General features: G+C 44.3%; 1 protein-coding gene across 6 annotated transcripts; it reads right to left on the bottom strand.

The window, feature by feature from the left end:
* Window positions 1-1,852: 1,852 nt before the first annotated feature.
* On the bottom strand, window positions 1,853-14,472 carry LOC111859857 (zinc finger protein ubi-d4-like). 6 transcript variants are annotated; one of them, XM_072717539.1, is made up of 14 exons: window positions 14,336-14,472; window positions 12,682-12,768; window positions 11,398-11,558; window positions 10,682-10,789; window positions 10,309-10,475; window positions 9,995-10,087; window positions 9,552-9,630; window positions 7,210-7,251; window positions 6,829-6,858; window positions 6,023-6,163; window positions 5,230-5,361; window positions 4,788-4,900; window positions 3,464-3,545; window positions 1,853-2,999 (listed from the first exon to the last, which is right to left on the bottom strand). In XM_072717539.1, exons 2-14 carry the CDS (start codon window positions 12,711-12,713, stop codon window positions 2,920-2,922), a joined length of 1,260 nt encoding a protein of 419 aa, XP_072573640.1. In that variant the 5' UTR covers window positions 12,714-12,768; window positions 14,336-14,472; the 3' UTR covers window positions 1,853-2,919. The 6 variants fall into 6 exon arrangements, with proteins under 6 accessions (XP_072573640.1, XP_023698721.1, XP_023698722.1 ...); XM_023842953.2 differs by lacking the exon at window positions 14,336-14,472 and adding an exon at window positions 13,502-13,527; XM_023842954.2 differs by lacking the exons at window positions 6,829-6,858; window positions 14,336-14,472 and adding an exon at window positions 13,502-13,527.
* Between the last annotated feature and the right edge of the window lie 191 nt (window positions 14,473-14,663).

Below are 14,663 nucleotides of genomic sequence, written 5' to 3'. Positions count from 1 at the left end.
AGACCTGGTGAAAATATGGATTAAGCATCCAGCATGACTAATCAATGTCATACTCCATACCAGTTCCAGGAAAGACTTTCACATCACAGTCTAAACCAACTAAACTGTGCCTCCCCTATATTTACAAATGTGTCTCTTAAGCAGTCTCATTTGTCCAAATAAATCTTTTCCCTACGGCTCTGTTGAAACGGTCTGCTAGGGCAGGAAGGTGCCAGGATGTCCCAAACCCTCCGGGCCCTCGTTTCAGAAATGTCCGGTTCTGGTTAGTTTTCCGATTTGGTTTGGAATTTAGCACAACAGGAACATAAGATAGAGCAATAATCTACCTAAATATTACCAAGATATTCAGCATCAGGATTAAAGGCTGATATTGTCCAGAGGGGCTGTATTCAGTTTGTAGTTAAAAAGGCTTTTATCAAGCCGATTACATTCTACATCATGTTGATGGTTTTAGGTTTGCTCACTAAACACTAAATTGCATGATTTGACTGTTTTAGACAAAAAAGATCAAATTAAACTTAGAATATCTTGCGTATGAATTAGTCATCATGCTGGTCTCATGCTGGCCAGTACGCCCACAAGTTCATTGGTACTGAGAACTACAAGAATTTATGCATGTTTTCAGAAAAATAAAATTGACATTTTTTTTGTAACTGAACGGTCAGAGTGACCCTAGCTGTGAAAATCAAGTGCTCAAAGTAGGTACTTTAACCTCACTGCCAAGGGAACAAATCACACAAAAAACAACTGAACATTTGGTCAAAGACAGTGTGCCGCATTGCTATTTTTATCGTGATTAAAAAAAAAAAAAAAAAAAGTTCCTTGCCATTTGGTGTGGCGTTAGTCTTCATCACAGCCTTGCTCTTGTGCTTGTCCAGAATCGTTAAATAACACTTCGTAGTTTTCAGACAGATGCACCTCCAAGAACAGGAGGGGGATGATGAGCTTTGTCAGCTACGCTAATAACCAAGTTTTAGACGCGCAGACATACATTTTGATGGAACGTTACGCCTCAACATAATCGCTATCCACTACGAGCTGTAAAAATACAAAAGTACACTCCCCCATCCTCCATTATGGTCTACCGCTGCAAATAAGAACAAAACAATCTGGCTACATTTTGTGCCGATTCTTTAGACGCAAGAACATTGTGCGACTGTCACAGCTTTGTGTGTGGGCACTATACTACTCCCACCAGTGACGGTTGATTGGATCCCTGGACTGCACCCCCCCCCCCAGCCCCCCTCCCCCGCACAGCAGTTCTGTTTACACCATCACAAACATGCCCGTCATTTCTAGCTAAACATCAGTTTTTAATTCTAATTCTTTGTTCCTGAAAGTGAATTTAGTATTAATCTCCCCTATCAGCTGAAGTCAGACTAGCGTTGAGGGTGTTCAGAACACAAGTATTACAAATTAGGGTATATTTGAATCACAAAGCAAATTCAAATATTTAATTCTGGATGCATTGGCTTATCTTTCCTGCCTTATAAGATCAGTTTTGATGGAATTACAAAGAGGCTATTAATAAATACCAGTTATTGAGTCACATTGTCTTTGTGTACATTTATGCACAAATGGCAGACTAATGGTACCAACATGGACAAAAACTAGCTCAGTGTATCCAAGGCTGAGAGACACAGGATTCGTACGAAGCCAGATGAGACGACTGGAGGATGACAATTTAAATTCCTAACATCATTTTAACGTTTCTGTTCTGCTTAGAATGACAAGCAGGCCCCTTTGACTCCTGTGCAAGAACCAACGCTCACTGGGCGTTTCACAGAAGCTGGACAATCATGCGCTTGCTAGCCCACGAAGAGTCCAAATACTCATCTAAAGAGCCAGGAAGGGGGGGGGGGGTAGTTGATTTTATTTTCGTTGAGAGAATGCAGTACATATATCATAAAACAAAAACCCAAATACTAGTAACTGACTCAGAAACCTTAAAAGCCAGTTTTTAAATAAATACAAAGGTTACTATCATTTTGTTAGATCGCTATTGATAACTTGATTAGCTAAATATTACAATCTCATATCCTAACAGACTAAACCCAACAGCTGTAGTGTAGCTGCACTTGTTGCATTAAACATGGCTGCTTACAAGTACCACATTTAAAAAACAGCTCTGCTGTTTTCTGCTGCCTTTTTCTCATCCATCTTAATCACAGATGTACCATCAGTCCGTTGGTGCCAATACATAAGGCAAGTGAAGGCCAATAGCAATCCGGCTTAAACCAGTTTAAAGTTTGATGAGGACACAAGCATATCTTGTAGTATCTCTTTAGCTGTGACATTACGCTATGCTGTGAAATTTATTGTGAATGTAAATGCCGTGCAAAATAAATTAAGCTTTTTTAGTTTTGTATGGGTAAATAGCACAAAAAGGTGATTTTACATTTTCCTGCGGCTAAAATCTTGAAATGCGTTCCAGAGCACTGCCATTTAGATTTGAGTCAGCATACTCCTAGCACAATGTTTATAAGGACACTGAAGAAGCGAGCAAACAGATATACCACTCGCCATGCTTCAGTCTGGATGATTCCGGCGGCCATCTCGCGTCTCGTAGATCAACACTGCCCTCCACTGGCCCCCTCATGGACTAAGCGTTAATTTATTTTTAAAAACTGTTTTCATGCCTCATACTTCGCCTTAGTTCTTGAAAACTGTCCAGGTGTTACTTGTTTTCTACAAAATCACTTTCCGCCAAAGATGTGTGAAGTTTTAAAGGTCAGAACGTCTCATTAAGAAGGAAGAAAATGAGTCACTCGCGGATGACTTCTGGCATCCCTTCCATGCTAGGATACCCAACAATGTGACTGCTACTTAACTGCGGTCATGCTGTAATGTCGCCCCAGTGACCCGCCCCCCGAAGCCCAGCACGGCCCCCGTCCGAGCCGAGAGCAGAGCGACCGCTGATTACGCAGCCGTCTTCTGGTTCTGGTATATGGAGGCCTTGTCTTTCAGCAAGTCCAAACACAAGTGGCAGCTCCAGCTTCCTGTAAGGGGGAACAAAAGAGTAATTTAGTCAGGACTTGTGTTTACAGGACGGTCCAACCCCAAGTAACAATGTGAGCGCAACTGGCCTGACTGCGTGCTGGCTGAAGCCAAATCAAATAAACAAGGTGTGTGTGTGTGTGTGTGTGAGAGAGAGAGAGAGAGAGAGAGAGAGAGAGAGAGAGAGAGAGAGAGAGAGAGAGAGACAAACAGCACAGTCAAGAAAGCAATGCTGTATGTGACTGAGCCAACAGACCAGCTGCTAAAATCGATGATTCATGTTAAGGACACCTGCTGCACGGCAACAACGGTGATTTAAGAAACTATCGATATGGGGGGGGGGGGCAGGGGGTAGAAAGATCTATGAGTAAATTAATTTAGGAAGTGCGTACCAGGCTAACAGACTCAGATGGGGAATGGGGGTGGGATTAGGGGCAGCACGATTAGCATCGGAATGGAGCGGTACCTTCGGGTGGCTCGGACATGGGGGGGCGCAGGCAGTACATGTGGTATCCCCGGTCACAGTCGTCACAGAAGAGCAGCTGATCCTGAAACACATGGGGGCCCTTTACTTTCATAGATCTCAGCTGACGTGATCTAGTTTATTAAGAGTGTGACAGGGTGGATCTGACAAAAGAAACAGAACCAAAGGCGTGACATCGCCATAGAGAGATGGAAACATTTCAGGTTGTGTCTTGTAAATTCAGATTGCCCCAGGAATGGTTATATAATATTATGTTATTGGTTAGACGCACCAACACAGACAGAAAGTGAAATATATACATTTTTAAGCACATGCACCACACAAATGCCACCCAAAGGAGGGGCTATAATACATTTTAATTACGCTGGTGTTCCTGGGACAGGACTGAGCTGATGTAATCATGTGGGTATTGCTAAATACCCACTTCTAACATGGACAATGTCTGTGGAAAACATCCATGGGGCCAGAAGAGCCTTAAGCGCGGCTCATCAAATCCCCGGGCTCAGCTACATCCGGCTTGCCGCTCGTCACACCAGACCATCAGACACTCTCACCCTGAGCTTTTTCCAGAGCATTGCATCTGGCGGGATGGGGAGGGAGAGAGACGATACCCAGGCTGAGACCGCCGGTGGTGAGTGAAACTACATATTAGCTACTATAGCTGAAATTGCAATATAAATAGCTCTGAGGCAGCCAGTGCAATTATGTTATTATTAAAATAATTGTAAATCATTATCATTGCACTCTGAGTCCAAACAGCTATCACAATATTGGGCTGGCAACGCAATGCACATTTTCAACAGGCAGAGTAAAGGAAATTAAATATGCAAAACAGATTACTTGCAAAAAGCATTCTTCGGGGCAGGTGAATTATACATTGACAAGGAGCATTTGAGATTATCAATTTGACAAATAAAAATTTGTCAACCATAGATGATTTGAATGCTAAGAATAGTAAGGTGGTTGAATAGCTAAGTAAAAGCTTCGAAAGACACCATTAGATGCAGCGCACATGGAGGATAGACAAGATTCCAGCCTAACTGGACTTTTTCTCTCCATGTTCTACCACATGAAACCCTCAATCTGAATGTATCACTATTTCTGTCAATTGTACTTCATTCAACACTCTTCTACTGCAGTCTGGATACTTTGTGAAAGTGCTGTCTCCAGTCTGAGGTGCTCCTACCACTCAGAGGAGCAGAATTTGCATAGTCCTACTTCCTGGGGATGCCCTGTTCACATCACTGAAAAGATCTACCACCCATGTCGCATAATGAATGTGGGGCGGGGCCAGTGAGGTACACACGTCATTCTCGGAGGTCCCACAGACGTTGCAGCACTTGCACTCGATGCATTGCCAACGGTAGGTCTTCACCGCAGCCATCATCACCGGGGTGAACTGCAGGCAGGACGGATGACCTACGACGGACAAGACAGGGAAGTCAGCACCAGCTACAAACAACGGCAATGGAGAGAGACGTGACTGGACTAGAATGAAGAAAGAAGCCCCGTAATTAAATTAAATCATGTTTACACCAAAAAAACGTGCAAAATGTGGAACCAGGGCACACAACCCTGAACGTGGACTGTTGGAATGTTTGAACTTTTCTTTCCAAGATTCATACCTAAAGTATTATGTGTCTGTAATGCAGAAGTTACAGCATCTACACGGGAAATGTACAGCCCCGCAAAAGATTAGTGGACGGTGGTGAACATTTACACAAGACTGATGCTGTACGGGCGTCTACCTGAGCGGCCGCAGTCGGAGCAGGACACCAGGCCCTCGGACTGGCCGGTCTTGCGGTTGACCTTAGAGTCTCCCAAGCAGAAGTCGCAGTAGTTGTTGGGCAGCGCCAGGCCGTCGGGCCCCTTCTTGGGCGCTGACAGGAACAAGAGCCGGAACAGATATTCACATCTTTAACTAACGGGCAAATGCTGTTACGACAAGGAGAGGATATTCCCGGTTTATAAATACAAGTCTTTAAGACTCTGTGGATCATCTTGATCAAATCTGGGGGGAGGGGGGGGGGGGTCATTAACTGAGAAGTGCTCAGAATGGTAACAATGCTAGGAAGAGAGGAGTTAAGAAGAGGGCTTGGGAATATACATACCAGAAAAGCAGAAATTAAACCCATTATATCAATAAAATCCAGATTCACAACAAAGCCTCTGCTGCTGAATGCCCCAAAATGCTGTACCTTCCTTAACTTCAGTAAAATCAACAATCCCAGCAACTTATTCCATGTTTACTAATATTTCAATATGCTCAAACCCTGTGGTCCCCAGTTCTGGTCCTGGAGGGCCAGAATCCAACACAGTTTGCAGATTTCCCTGCTCAAACACGTCTTAATCAGCTAATTGGTAGGTGTGTTTGATCAGGGAAATCTGCAAAATGTGTTGGATTCTGGCCCCCCAGGACTGGAATTGGGGAAGCCTGTTCAAATCCCTGCTGGCTGCTGTCATTGGATTAGAATTACTAGAAGCAAAGTAAATGACCAATGAGGGTGAGGGGGGCGGGGCAGAGCTGGACAGCCGTCTCACTTTTGTGCTCCTCTGGCCTGGCCTGAAAGGGGCCTTCGCTGTCCTCCTCGTCCTCGGCATCCTCCGCCTCCTCCTCCGCCAGGTGGGAGTGAGTGTAGTGGTAACTCAGGCCTGGGCGGTTCTTGTAGCGCTTCCCACAAACTGCCGGAATCCAAAGGGCACACGGTGAGGCAACGAGAGGGGACGGGGACACGCACATGCACACACACATGCACACACGTGCACGGAGAGCAATGCACACTGACCATAAGAGCCAATCAGGGACAAAGTCAGTTTCACAAAGCAACAGATCCAACGCACAGGCAGAGGGTCAAATCCCAGCAGAATCACACACCCTAAAGCTGTATTCATTTCTTTCTGGAAGACTATGCTTTTGCACACCCCTGCCGCTAGCCAACATCTCTACAAAAGCAGCTTTCGTCTCCTTAACCAGCTGCAAGGACCCATCCTGCCTAGTGAAGGCGGCCTTCTCACTCCACCGCCTGGAGGGAAGCTTGCTTCACCTCGCATGGCTTAACCCCCCCCCCCCCCTCCGTGCTGCTAGAATGACCAAGGGAGCAGCGCCGGAGCCCCCACCACCAAACATACAGACCGTGTGCTCCAGGGCTCAAATGGAAAGAAGAGCTCTCATTCTGACAGGCTGCCATTTTGCTATACGGCACCATCTAAAAAAGGACACGCCAGGTTCTCTTCATTGCTGTGGACCAGTCCCCACACAAAGTGAGCCACGTTGTTAAGCATCGCTCCGACGCTAAAGCAGACAGTCAAACGCAGCTGCCACACTCGCTGACCATTCATCTTCCAACCTTTCATCCTGAGCAGGGTCGTAGGAGGCTCTGGGGGCAGCACAGTGCATGAGGTTGGATTCTGCCACCAATTTCCACAATAATTTACGCTAAATGATAGAAACTGCACATCAGATACAAGAGAGATACAAGAATACACCCAAGAGGGCAGCAGCAACTTAGAGATTAAGAGTATTAGTCCAACTGCACGTCACACATCCCGGGTTTAACTAGTTGCTTAGGTCTTTAACTATATACTCCTACCCCTAGAGCTTATTAAAAGCCCCCAGACAGTGTTACAAACTTGCACACGCTAACACAAAGATAGACACACGTGGGTGTATTAAACTCATAGCTGATGAGCAGAGAGAAAGGCAGGACAGAGGAATGACTGAAATGTACCTCTTTCTGAAGGTTTTGAAATGTGCTTTTGTTTGTAAGAGTCTGAAAGAGAGAAAGAGAGAGGGGAAAAAAAGAGAGACAGGAGGACTCAGCATTCAGAGCTTTGAGGAAATGATCAAGGAAAATCCTACTAGGGACTCAGACAGACAAGAGAGGGATGTGCACACAGCCAGAGAGACTTTCAGACCACCCCAAGTGAGGTTCAGGCCTCAGGAAAAATGCCCCAGACTGGAGCTAGTGCAATAGCAGGTTGGCTCTCTGACCTCAAGCTTTCTTCACAATGGACAAAAGCATCTGATAAGAAAATATAACAGACTGAGATATTACTCCCAAGACCATAAGCCTGAGGCTGGATAATCACCTGGGTGAGGGGCAGAGCCCAATCTCACATGCAAGCATCAGAGAGAAACAGGACTATATGCAATGAAATCAGTTAGTGATAACGCCTATGAAATGGAGTCAAAACCAAATTTGCATATCCAAGAAATACAATGTTCCTGATGGCCAAGTCAACACCTCAATTACACACCTTTGGGTCAATCATTATTTCTTGCTGTACATGCATGGAAAAGTGGATACAGATTTTTTTCCCCCCCCCAATACAGAAAATTTGTACATCAAATTGAACTTTGGTGAAAGGAAGATCTCATCGCTACATTTAAAAAGTCTGAAGACTACTATTAATCTGAATCTTCCCTCAGTGATTATTAATACTGAAAGAGGAAAAAAATCTCACTGACTGTCAAACTGAAACTTAATTGGTTCATCTAGGAATAAGGAAAGGTTTTGTGAATGACTGAAGTTGCAACAAAGGTCACAACACAGAGGCAGCCAATTAAAGGCCTTTAAATGGACATTAGGACCCAATATCATTGATCTCCAACACCACAGAATTAGGAGACTAAGAAAGGAAATGTCTCCTTATTGGTTTTTCCCCAGCATAATTAGTATGCACCTAATTTTGATCCATAACTTCTCAATAGACCAAGGCAAATTTAATTTCACATTAAACTAAAATCACATTTGTGATTCCGGTAAAGGAAAAAGTAATTTAGACTTCTTGGATAATGAGTCCCTCAGTGCTTTGTACTGACTTCTTGTAGTATCTTGAGCTTATCTCTTAAGTTAGCGTTAAGAAGTACAAAATGCAGGGGAATCATAGAGGGATTAGCTGCAGCATTGGGAAGAATGACGATGAACATGGCACAAACCAGAAAATGCAGTTCATCAACTAACCAAAACTATCCCTCAAATTCAGGGTTAAGAATGAAGCCATTAATCACTTTTTAGAATTGCATCCGCAGAATCCTGACTTCTGGTTGTTTACAGGAGAAGTATCTTCAAAACTCCATTACTGCTGTAGTGAAAGCCCAGATCTTAGCTACTTCATAATTCAAAGCAGAAAAATCTGATCATTTACCATCCTTGGCATGAACAGCTACCATCTATACACTCTACAGATCAATGTACTTAGGATAATTTCATCATGTTTTCAAAGAAACAGCCAAAAAAAGACAGCTAACATCCCAGAAGATTATCTGGGCAGGTTATCAGTTACTAAATTACTCTGCAGCCTCGACATTCACCCTTATCAGACTGCAAAACACGTAACTAAACAAACTGACTTTTAAAGAAACGTGGGATTTCAGTACAGCTGAGCAGCACAATTTTAATACCTTTGATCAGTGAAATCTTTAAATATACACTGCCCTGGCCAAAAAAGCGCCGTACACTTTAATATTTCGTTGGAGCGCCTTGGCTTTGATTATGGTACATATTTGTCCGTGCATCATTTCCCACGTACTTATGAAACATCACAACATTCCTTTTTTTACCAGATTTGCATTAATCTCTTGTCGAGATCTTGTACCGATAGGTGAGTTGAACCACTCCGTAAAGACTTCTTCAGCACATCCCAAAGACTATCTGTAAGGTTAAGGTCAAGACTCTTTGTTGGCCCATTCATGTGTGATAATGATCCCTCATGTTCCCTGAACCACTCTTTGACAATTCGAGCCCGATGAATCTTGGCATTATCGTCCTGGAATATTCCCATGCCATTAGGAAGGGAAAAAATCCATTGATGGGATAACCTGGCCATTCAGGAGAATCAGGTACTCAGCACACTTTACTTTATTGCTGCATAACGTTGCTGAGCTGTAATAATGATCCAGTCATTGGCTCTTAAGTACTTGCTGATTTAAATTCTAAGGGTGACTTTTTTTTTGGCCAGCCAGTGTGTTTTGCTGTATTACTGCACCTGGATTTAAAAGCCTTGCACAGCACATGACGAGTTGCCGCGATGGGGCTACATCTCCCCCACCCTAACCGCACACACTCACTGTCACAGCAGAAAGGCTTGTCCCGGTCCTCCAGCGCCGCTGCGTCTGGCTTTTTCCGGGTGCTGGTCACTGCCCGGCTCTTTTGGGGGGGGGGGGGGGGGGGGGGGGAGAATAACAGTCGTTAGCCTACCTGGGAGCTGGTGAGCATATTCTCTACAGCAGTACAGCCAGCGTCCCGTAAATATAAAATAGGTGCGACTTCCCTTCAAGGAATGATCTGGCAACCATCTCATTACCAGCTCAAATGCTGGGGGCATGCAGTTTTACCCTTCACAAAGGTACCTAACAAGTTCGCCTTAGGTACACATGCAGCTGTGCAATCAGTCAACTATTGCAACGCTGACGAAATTCTGACAAATCGCTCACAATGAATAGAATTATTACCCTCAAGTAAAACACACAACACAGCTTATGCAATTCTACATATAAGGCTGGAGACTCACCTTCCCCTTGCTCTTCCCTCGTTTCTTAGGGGTGTCTTCCTCATAGTCTTCATCATCCAGGTCATCCAGGTAGTCCTCGGGTTCCAAGATCCTCTGCGCGAGAGACCGGAAAGAAAGACAGCTGAGAGCGGGGCAGCCCCTGCAGCAGAGCTGTGCTTCTGATCTATTCTTTCAGGTTCATGATGCGTTTTGGCAGAATGACACACACAGACCATTTCACTCATTTCTTCCACTCTCATAAAGCAAGCTTACGAAACCAAGTCGAAACCACCATTTCCCCCGAAAGCGGCGCAAAGGCAGCAGGACCACCATACCTTGCGGATGCGGGTGGTGCTGCTGTGGGATGCGGGCGTGAGCTCGGCCAGGCTGGGCTCCTCCTCTGGGGCCCGCAGCTCGGGCGGCCCCCGCTTGTCCAGGGGCTCCGCCTTCAGAAGGGCCTCCAGGCTACTGCTATCTTTCTTTAGCCCCAGGTCCAGCTCTGCTGTGGGACACCAGTGTGGAGCATGAGAAATTCACGATGCTGATGTCATAAAGGAGATCAGCACATAGAGAGGCTGAAGCCAGCCAAATGCTCAGCACGCATATAGCGCTGTGCTCAAGTTTCATGCGGCTTTTAAAAACAAACCGCTGGCCCAAGCCGGAGACACATACATCTGGCTGTTGGAGACCAAGCCTAGAGATTGGTACCTGACTTCAGAGGGGATAAAGGGAGGCAGGGGTCCTCAGATGGATGTGCCCTCCGCTTCTTCCTCCAGCGACGAGCGGGGTATGAATAAAGCTGTCCAGGGTTCATCGCTGGAAGGACAGAAATAAGGATATGAGTGTTGAAAAAATGAGCGAAGAAAAAAAAAAACATTTGACACAAGGGAATTCAGTTCCGCTTACTAAAGAGTCCTATAGACAACTGTCAAAATGTCACTTTAAGAGAAGTTATAAATATATTTAAGATTTATAAATCAGGTAATCTTAGGTGATTCTTCAAGAGATACAAATTTGCTTAAAAAAATGCACAATACCCAAGATACTCAGATATATCCAGAACATTTGGTTTAGCACAATCGGAAGGCAACTTTTCAATAATTTTCAGAAAAATCTTTAAAGTTTAGCCCATTGTTTAAGTCAGAAGCTCAACATATCATCCTACCAAGGCTGCCAAATCAGCAGCTGGATTGAGTCTAATTTGTTGACATTAATCACCAGCTGTAACAAAAACGTTCATCGTTTGCTGCTAGATCCAGAGTAGGAAACAGCCATCTGTCTTGGCTATTCTGCATATTTATTACGTTTCACATCCAGTACACCCCATACATACAATGGCTCATTACTTTGAAACATTACAGCCTAAAATGAGCTGTTCCTTCATATGCAACGACAGGCAGTGTCAGTGCCTGGCCTTTCCCAACCTGGGCTCCTGTGTCGCTTTTCCATCCAAATGTAGCAGTTGCTCTGGGCCACGCGAGTCTGAGAGTCCAGGAAGGGCATGTGGACACTCCTCTCCGCACACAGCCGGGCATTGTAACTGTGACACTGCTCCATGGCGTCCCTGTAGTACTGCTCCCCGAGGCTGTGACACGTGCACACAAAGGGCACATTGGCCAAAGTGCCCGAACACTGACTTTCTATGCATGTAAAAACCGCACACCGATCAGATATAAAACACGTGGCATTCTAGAATCAAGACACTGGCATTTAAGATTCATTCTTCACTAAACACAGGACACTATTTGACCATGGAGAAGATCACTTTCATTTTGTGGGACAAATGACTTTTTCCTGGGTGGTAGCGTCACCAGGTACAATAAGATCATCCTGGAAACAGGACATAAGCATTTTCCCCCCCGATATTAAAGGTTTATGTAACAGAAACCACGTTTATAGGTGGCCCACTGCGGAATATGTGTTAATAATGTTTATTTGTATTTTTTGAAGTTTAATTTCAGACTTTATGTTTTATTTATAACCACACGGTGAATTGATTAAACAACGGAATATTATGACAATAGTTTATATTGAGGATCATTAATTGGGTGAACGCAAAAAAAAGAAACAAAAAACATTATCCATCCGTTTGGTTCATAGTAGTTCATACGGAGTATTTTCCTTACAATTTAAGCGCCTGAAGAAAATACGAGTCTCCTATACAATGAATTTTATAATGGTATTTACGATTCATTAATGAACGTCTAGACAGGCAGCTCACCGAAGAACAAAGCCCGTGGCTTTCAGTCAGCTGCCTTCAGCATTCTGCTGCTAATACACACGGATGCTCACCCTGTAAACCCCTTTTAAAAACAGAGCTGAAACGACCCGGGAATGAGAAGCCAACAGGCATTAACGTCTTTATCGAGGAGAAAAATATCCAACTGTGATACCCAAGAAATAGAAATAGAGGCAAATTTACGTTTCGTTAGTTTTCACATCCGTGATATATCTCTTATGTAAATCAAGGATTTCGATCATTAAAATGTACCTCATAAACATCTTGCAAGCTAGTGACCTAAAGTTTAAGTATGTTTGAACAATGAATGAGCTGAACAGTACAGGTTAGTTGCTTTTTAAGGCACTTAGCGGTGCCGGTTGGATTACGCAATACACACAGGCTGTTTTATAATCCAAATCGAATCCGCTTCAGAAACGTACCCCAGAAAATCCACATCACTTATAATGAATAAAGAAGAAATACTCACACATTAACCACACTATCTACGGCAGCCGCCATCTTGGCTCCACTACGGCGGGCTTGGGATGGGACCTGAATTGGGCCGGAACCGCTTCTACGAGAACCGGAACTTGCGTCATGCGATTTGTTTGAAACGTTCTTTTCCAGGCCAGTTCAGCAGGGCACGTTTGCGTATTGGTGTCACTGTTTCCGTAATGGAATCCTTTGTAGTTTACCAGTAGTTTTGGTATTTATCATACATTTCTCAGTTCCCTTATGAATTTTGTAACTAAACACTGAACACGTCAACAGAAAAGCAGATAAAATGTATAATGATTGCTTCGGTCAACCCAGTAACAGAAGAGCAGATCTTTTCATTCATTACCTCAATCGTCCAGCAGATGGGGATATTACATCCGTTCACCATAAAGCACAATTCTATGTACCTAGTTTCACATATGAGCACTAGCTATGGGAAAAACTGGGGGGAAAAGTCTGGAGTGCTAGCCGTCGAAATTAGTTTTCTCTGCAGGATTATCTGGCTTACTCTGTTTCAGATAGCGTAGTAATACTTATTTTTACATATATAAGTTTATAAGTAATCACATATATGTCACAGGCAAGAATATGAAAATTATTCTTATAAGCATATCAAGTGAAAACAGTCAAGGATGGGAAATCTTGGAATCAGGACGTTCCATTACATCTGAAATCTTTCCGTTACTTTTCCCGTTGAGATTAGTGGAATTCTTGATATCAGCAGATCCAGGAGACGTTGGCACCATAGGAAACGCAAACTTACAGAAAAGCAATAAAAGAGAAATTAACTTATTTGAGCCCTCTCCCACCTCTGAGACATAGATCAATGAAGTGCTGTAGTGCCGAAACCTTGACGACCGAGCTGAGGAAACTGGCAATAGGGAATTGTCACCCCTCCCCCGGCTCTGATTTTTCCCAGCAACAAAGAGCGTTGGGTGCTAAATGGATCTCCGACTGATGAAGGTCCAAATTTATCGCGGGTAATTCACTCAGTCGTCCCTTATTCAAAGAAGCACAAGTCCGCAAACAACAGGAAATACAGTGAGAGCGCAACCTATAAAGATACTATTTAGTTTGTCGAATGTGGGTATGACTCGACATTGCAAATGTATGTTCCTTGCCTTTACTGCATGTTTAATTGAGCTGTGTGTGAGCGAGATGCAGCCAGAGGCTCCCTGCTCACTGACTTCCCGCTTCTGTCCCGAGGCTTTCAGGCATGGAGACCAACACTGATTCAGTTGTTCAGCCGCATCGCCAACTGGGAATCCCTTTTGTTAGCGTCTACGAGTTTGATCTCTCTTGTGTTAGCCACACAGGGAGCCGTCAATGTAATAATCGCGGCATAAAAAGATTATTTTTATAATGGAGTGGGAGGGCTACAGCTCTGTACATCGCAGGTGCTGTACAGCAGACAGTCTTGTGTGGGGCAAATGGTTGCCATTCCTCACTAGCTTAATCACTGAGCTGTGTTGAGAGGCTATAACAGTTATGGTCAGGGTGTTCTAGTAGTTGCCCCCATGTAGATGGGAGGTGTATATTAAAAATCACCCATTCCAGGTGATTAGTCATGTATTAAAGAAATGGGTTTGAACCCCCCCCTAGAAATTTTGCTTCAGCACCCCCGATCAGCTAAATTTACCTACCACAGTGGCTGCAGGCTTGATCCATGCATCCATCCATCTTCAAACCCCTTTTTCTGGTCACAGCTACGAGGTTGGTGCCCCATCCTGGGTTATTCCTTGCCTTGTACTTGTAGCCCCCAGGGCAGGCCCTTGACCCCCACGGCTCTGCATAGGATAAGCAGGCCCACAAAATGGATGGATGGAAGTTGCTGAGCATGCTGGGAAACCTGAAGGTAGACTGACACATCGCTGGGAGGCAGAATATATGCTTCCATTTGCCAAAGTCATTACATTATCGATGTTTTTAAGAACATAAGAACTATACAAATGAGAGGAGGCCATTCGGCCC

The sequence above is a fragment of the Paramormyrops kingsleyae genome, chromosome 10 (assembly GCF_048594095.1).
Source record: "Paramormyrops kingsleyae isolate MSU_618 chromosome 10, PKINGS_0.4, whole genome shotgun sequence".
In the NCBI taxonomy this organism is placed as follows: domain Eukaryota; kingdom Metazoa; phylum Chordata; class Actinopteri; order Osteoglossiformes; family Mormyridae; genus Paramormyrops; species Paramormyrops kingsleyae.
This window is presented reverse-complemented; position numbering and strand designations above follow the sequence as displayed.

Coding starts and splice junctions, on each gene's coding strand:
- LOC111859857 (XM_023842953.2), bottom strand. Junction 10,088..10,308: donor GCACCACCCGCATCCGCAAG/GTATGGTGGTCC, acceptor TCTCTCGCGCAG/AGGATCTTGGAACCCGAGGA. Junction 3,000..3,463: donor CATGTCCGAGCCACCCGAAG/GTACCGCTCCAT, acceptor TCCCCCTTACAG/GAAGCTGGAGCTGCCACTTG.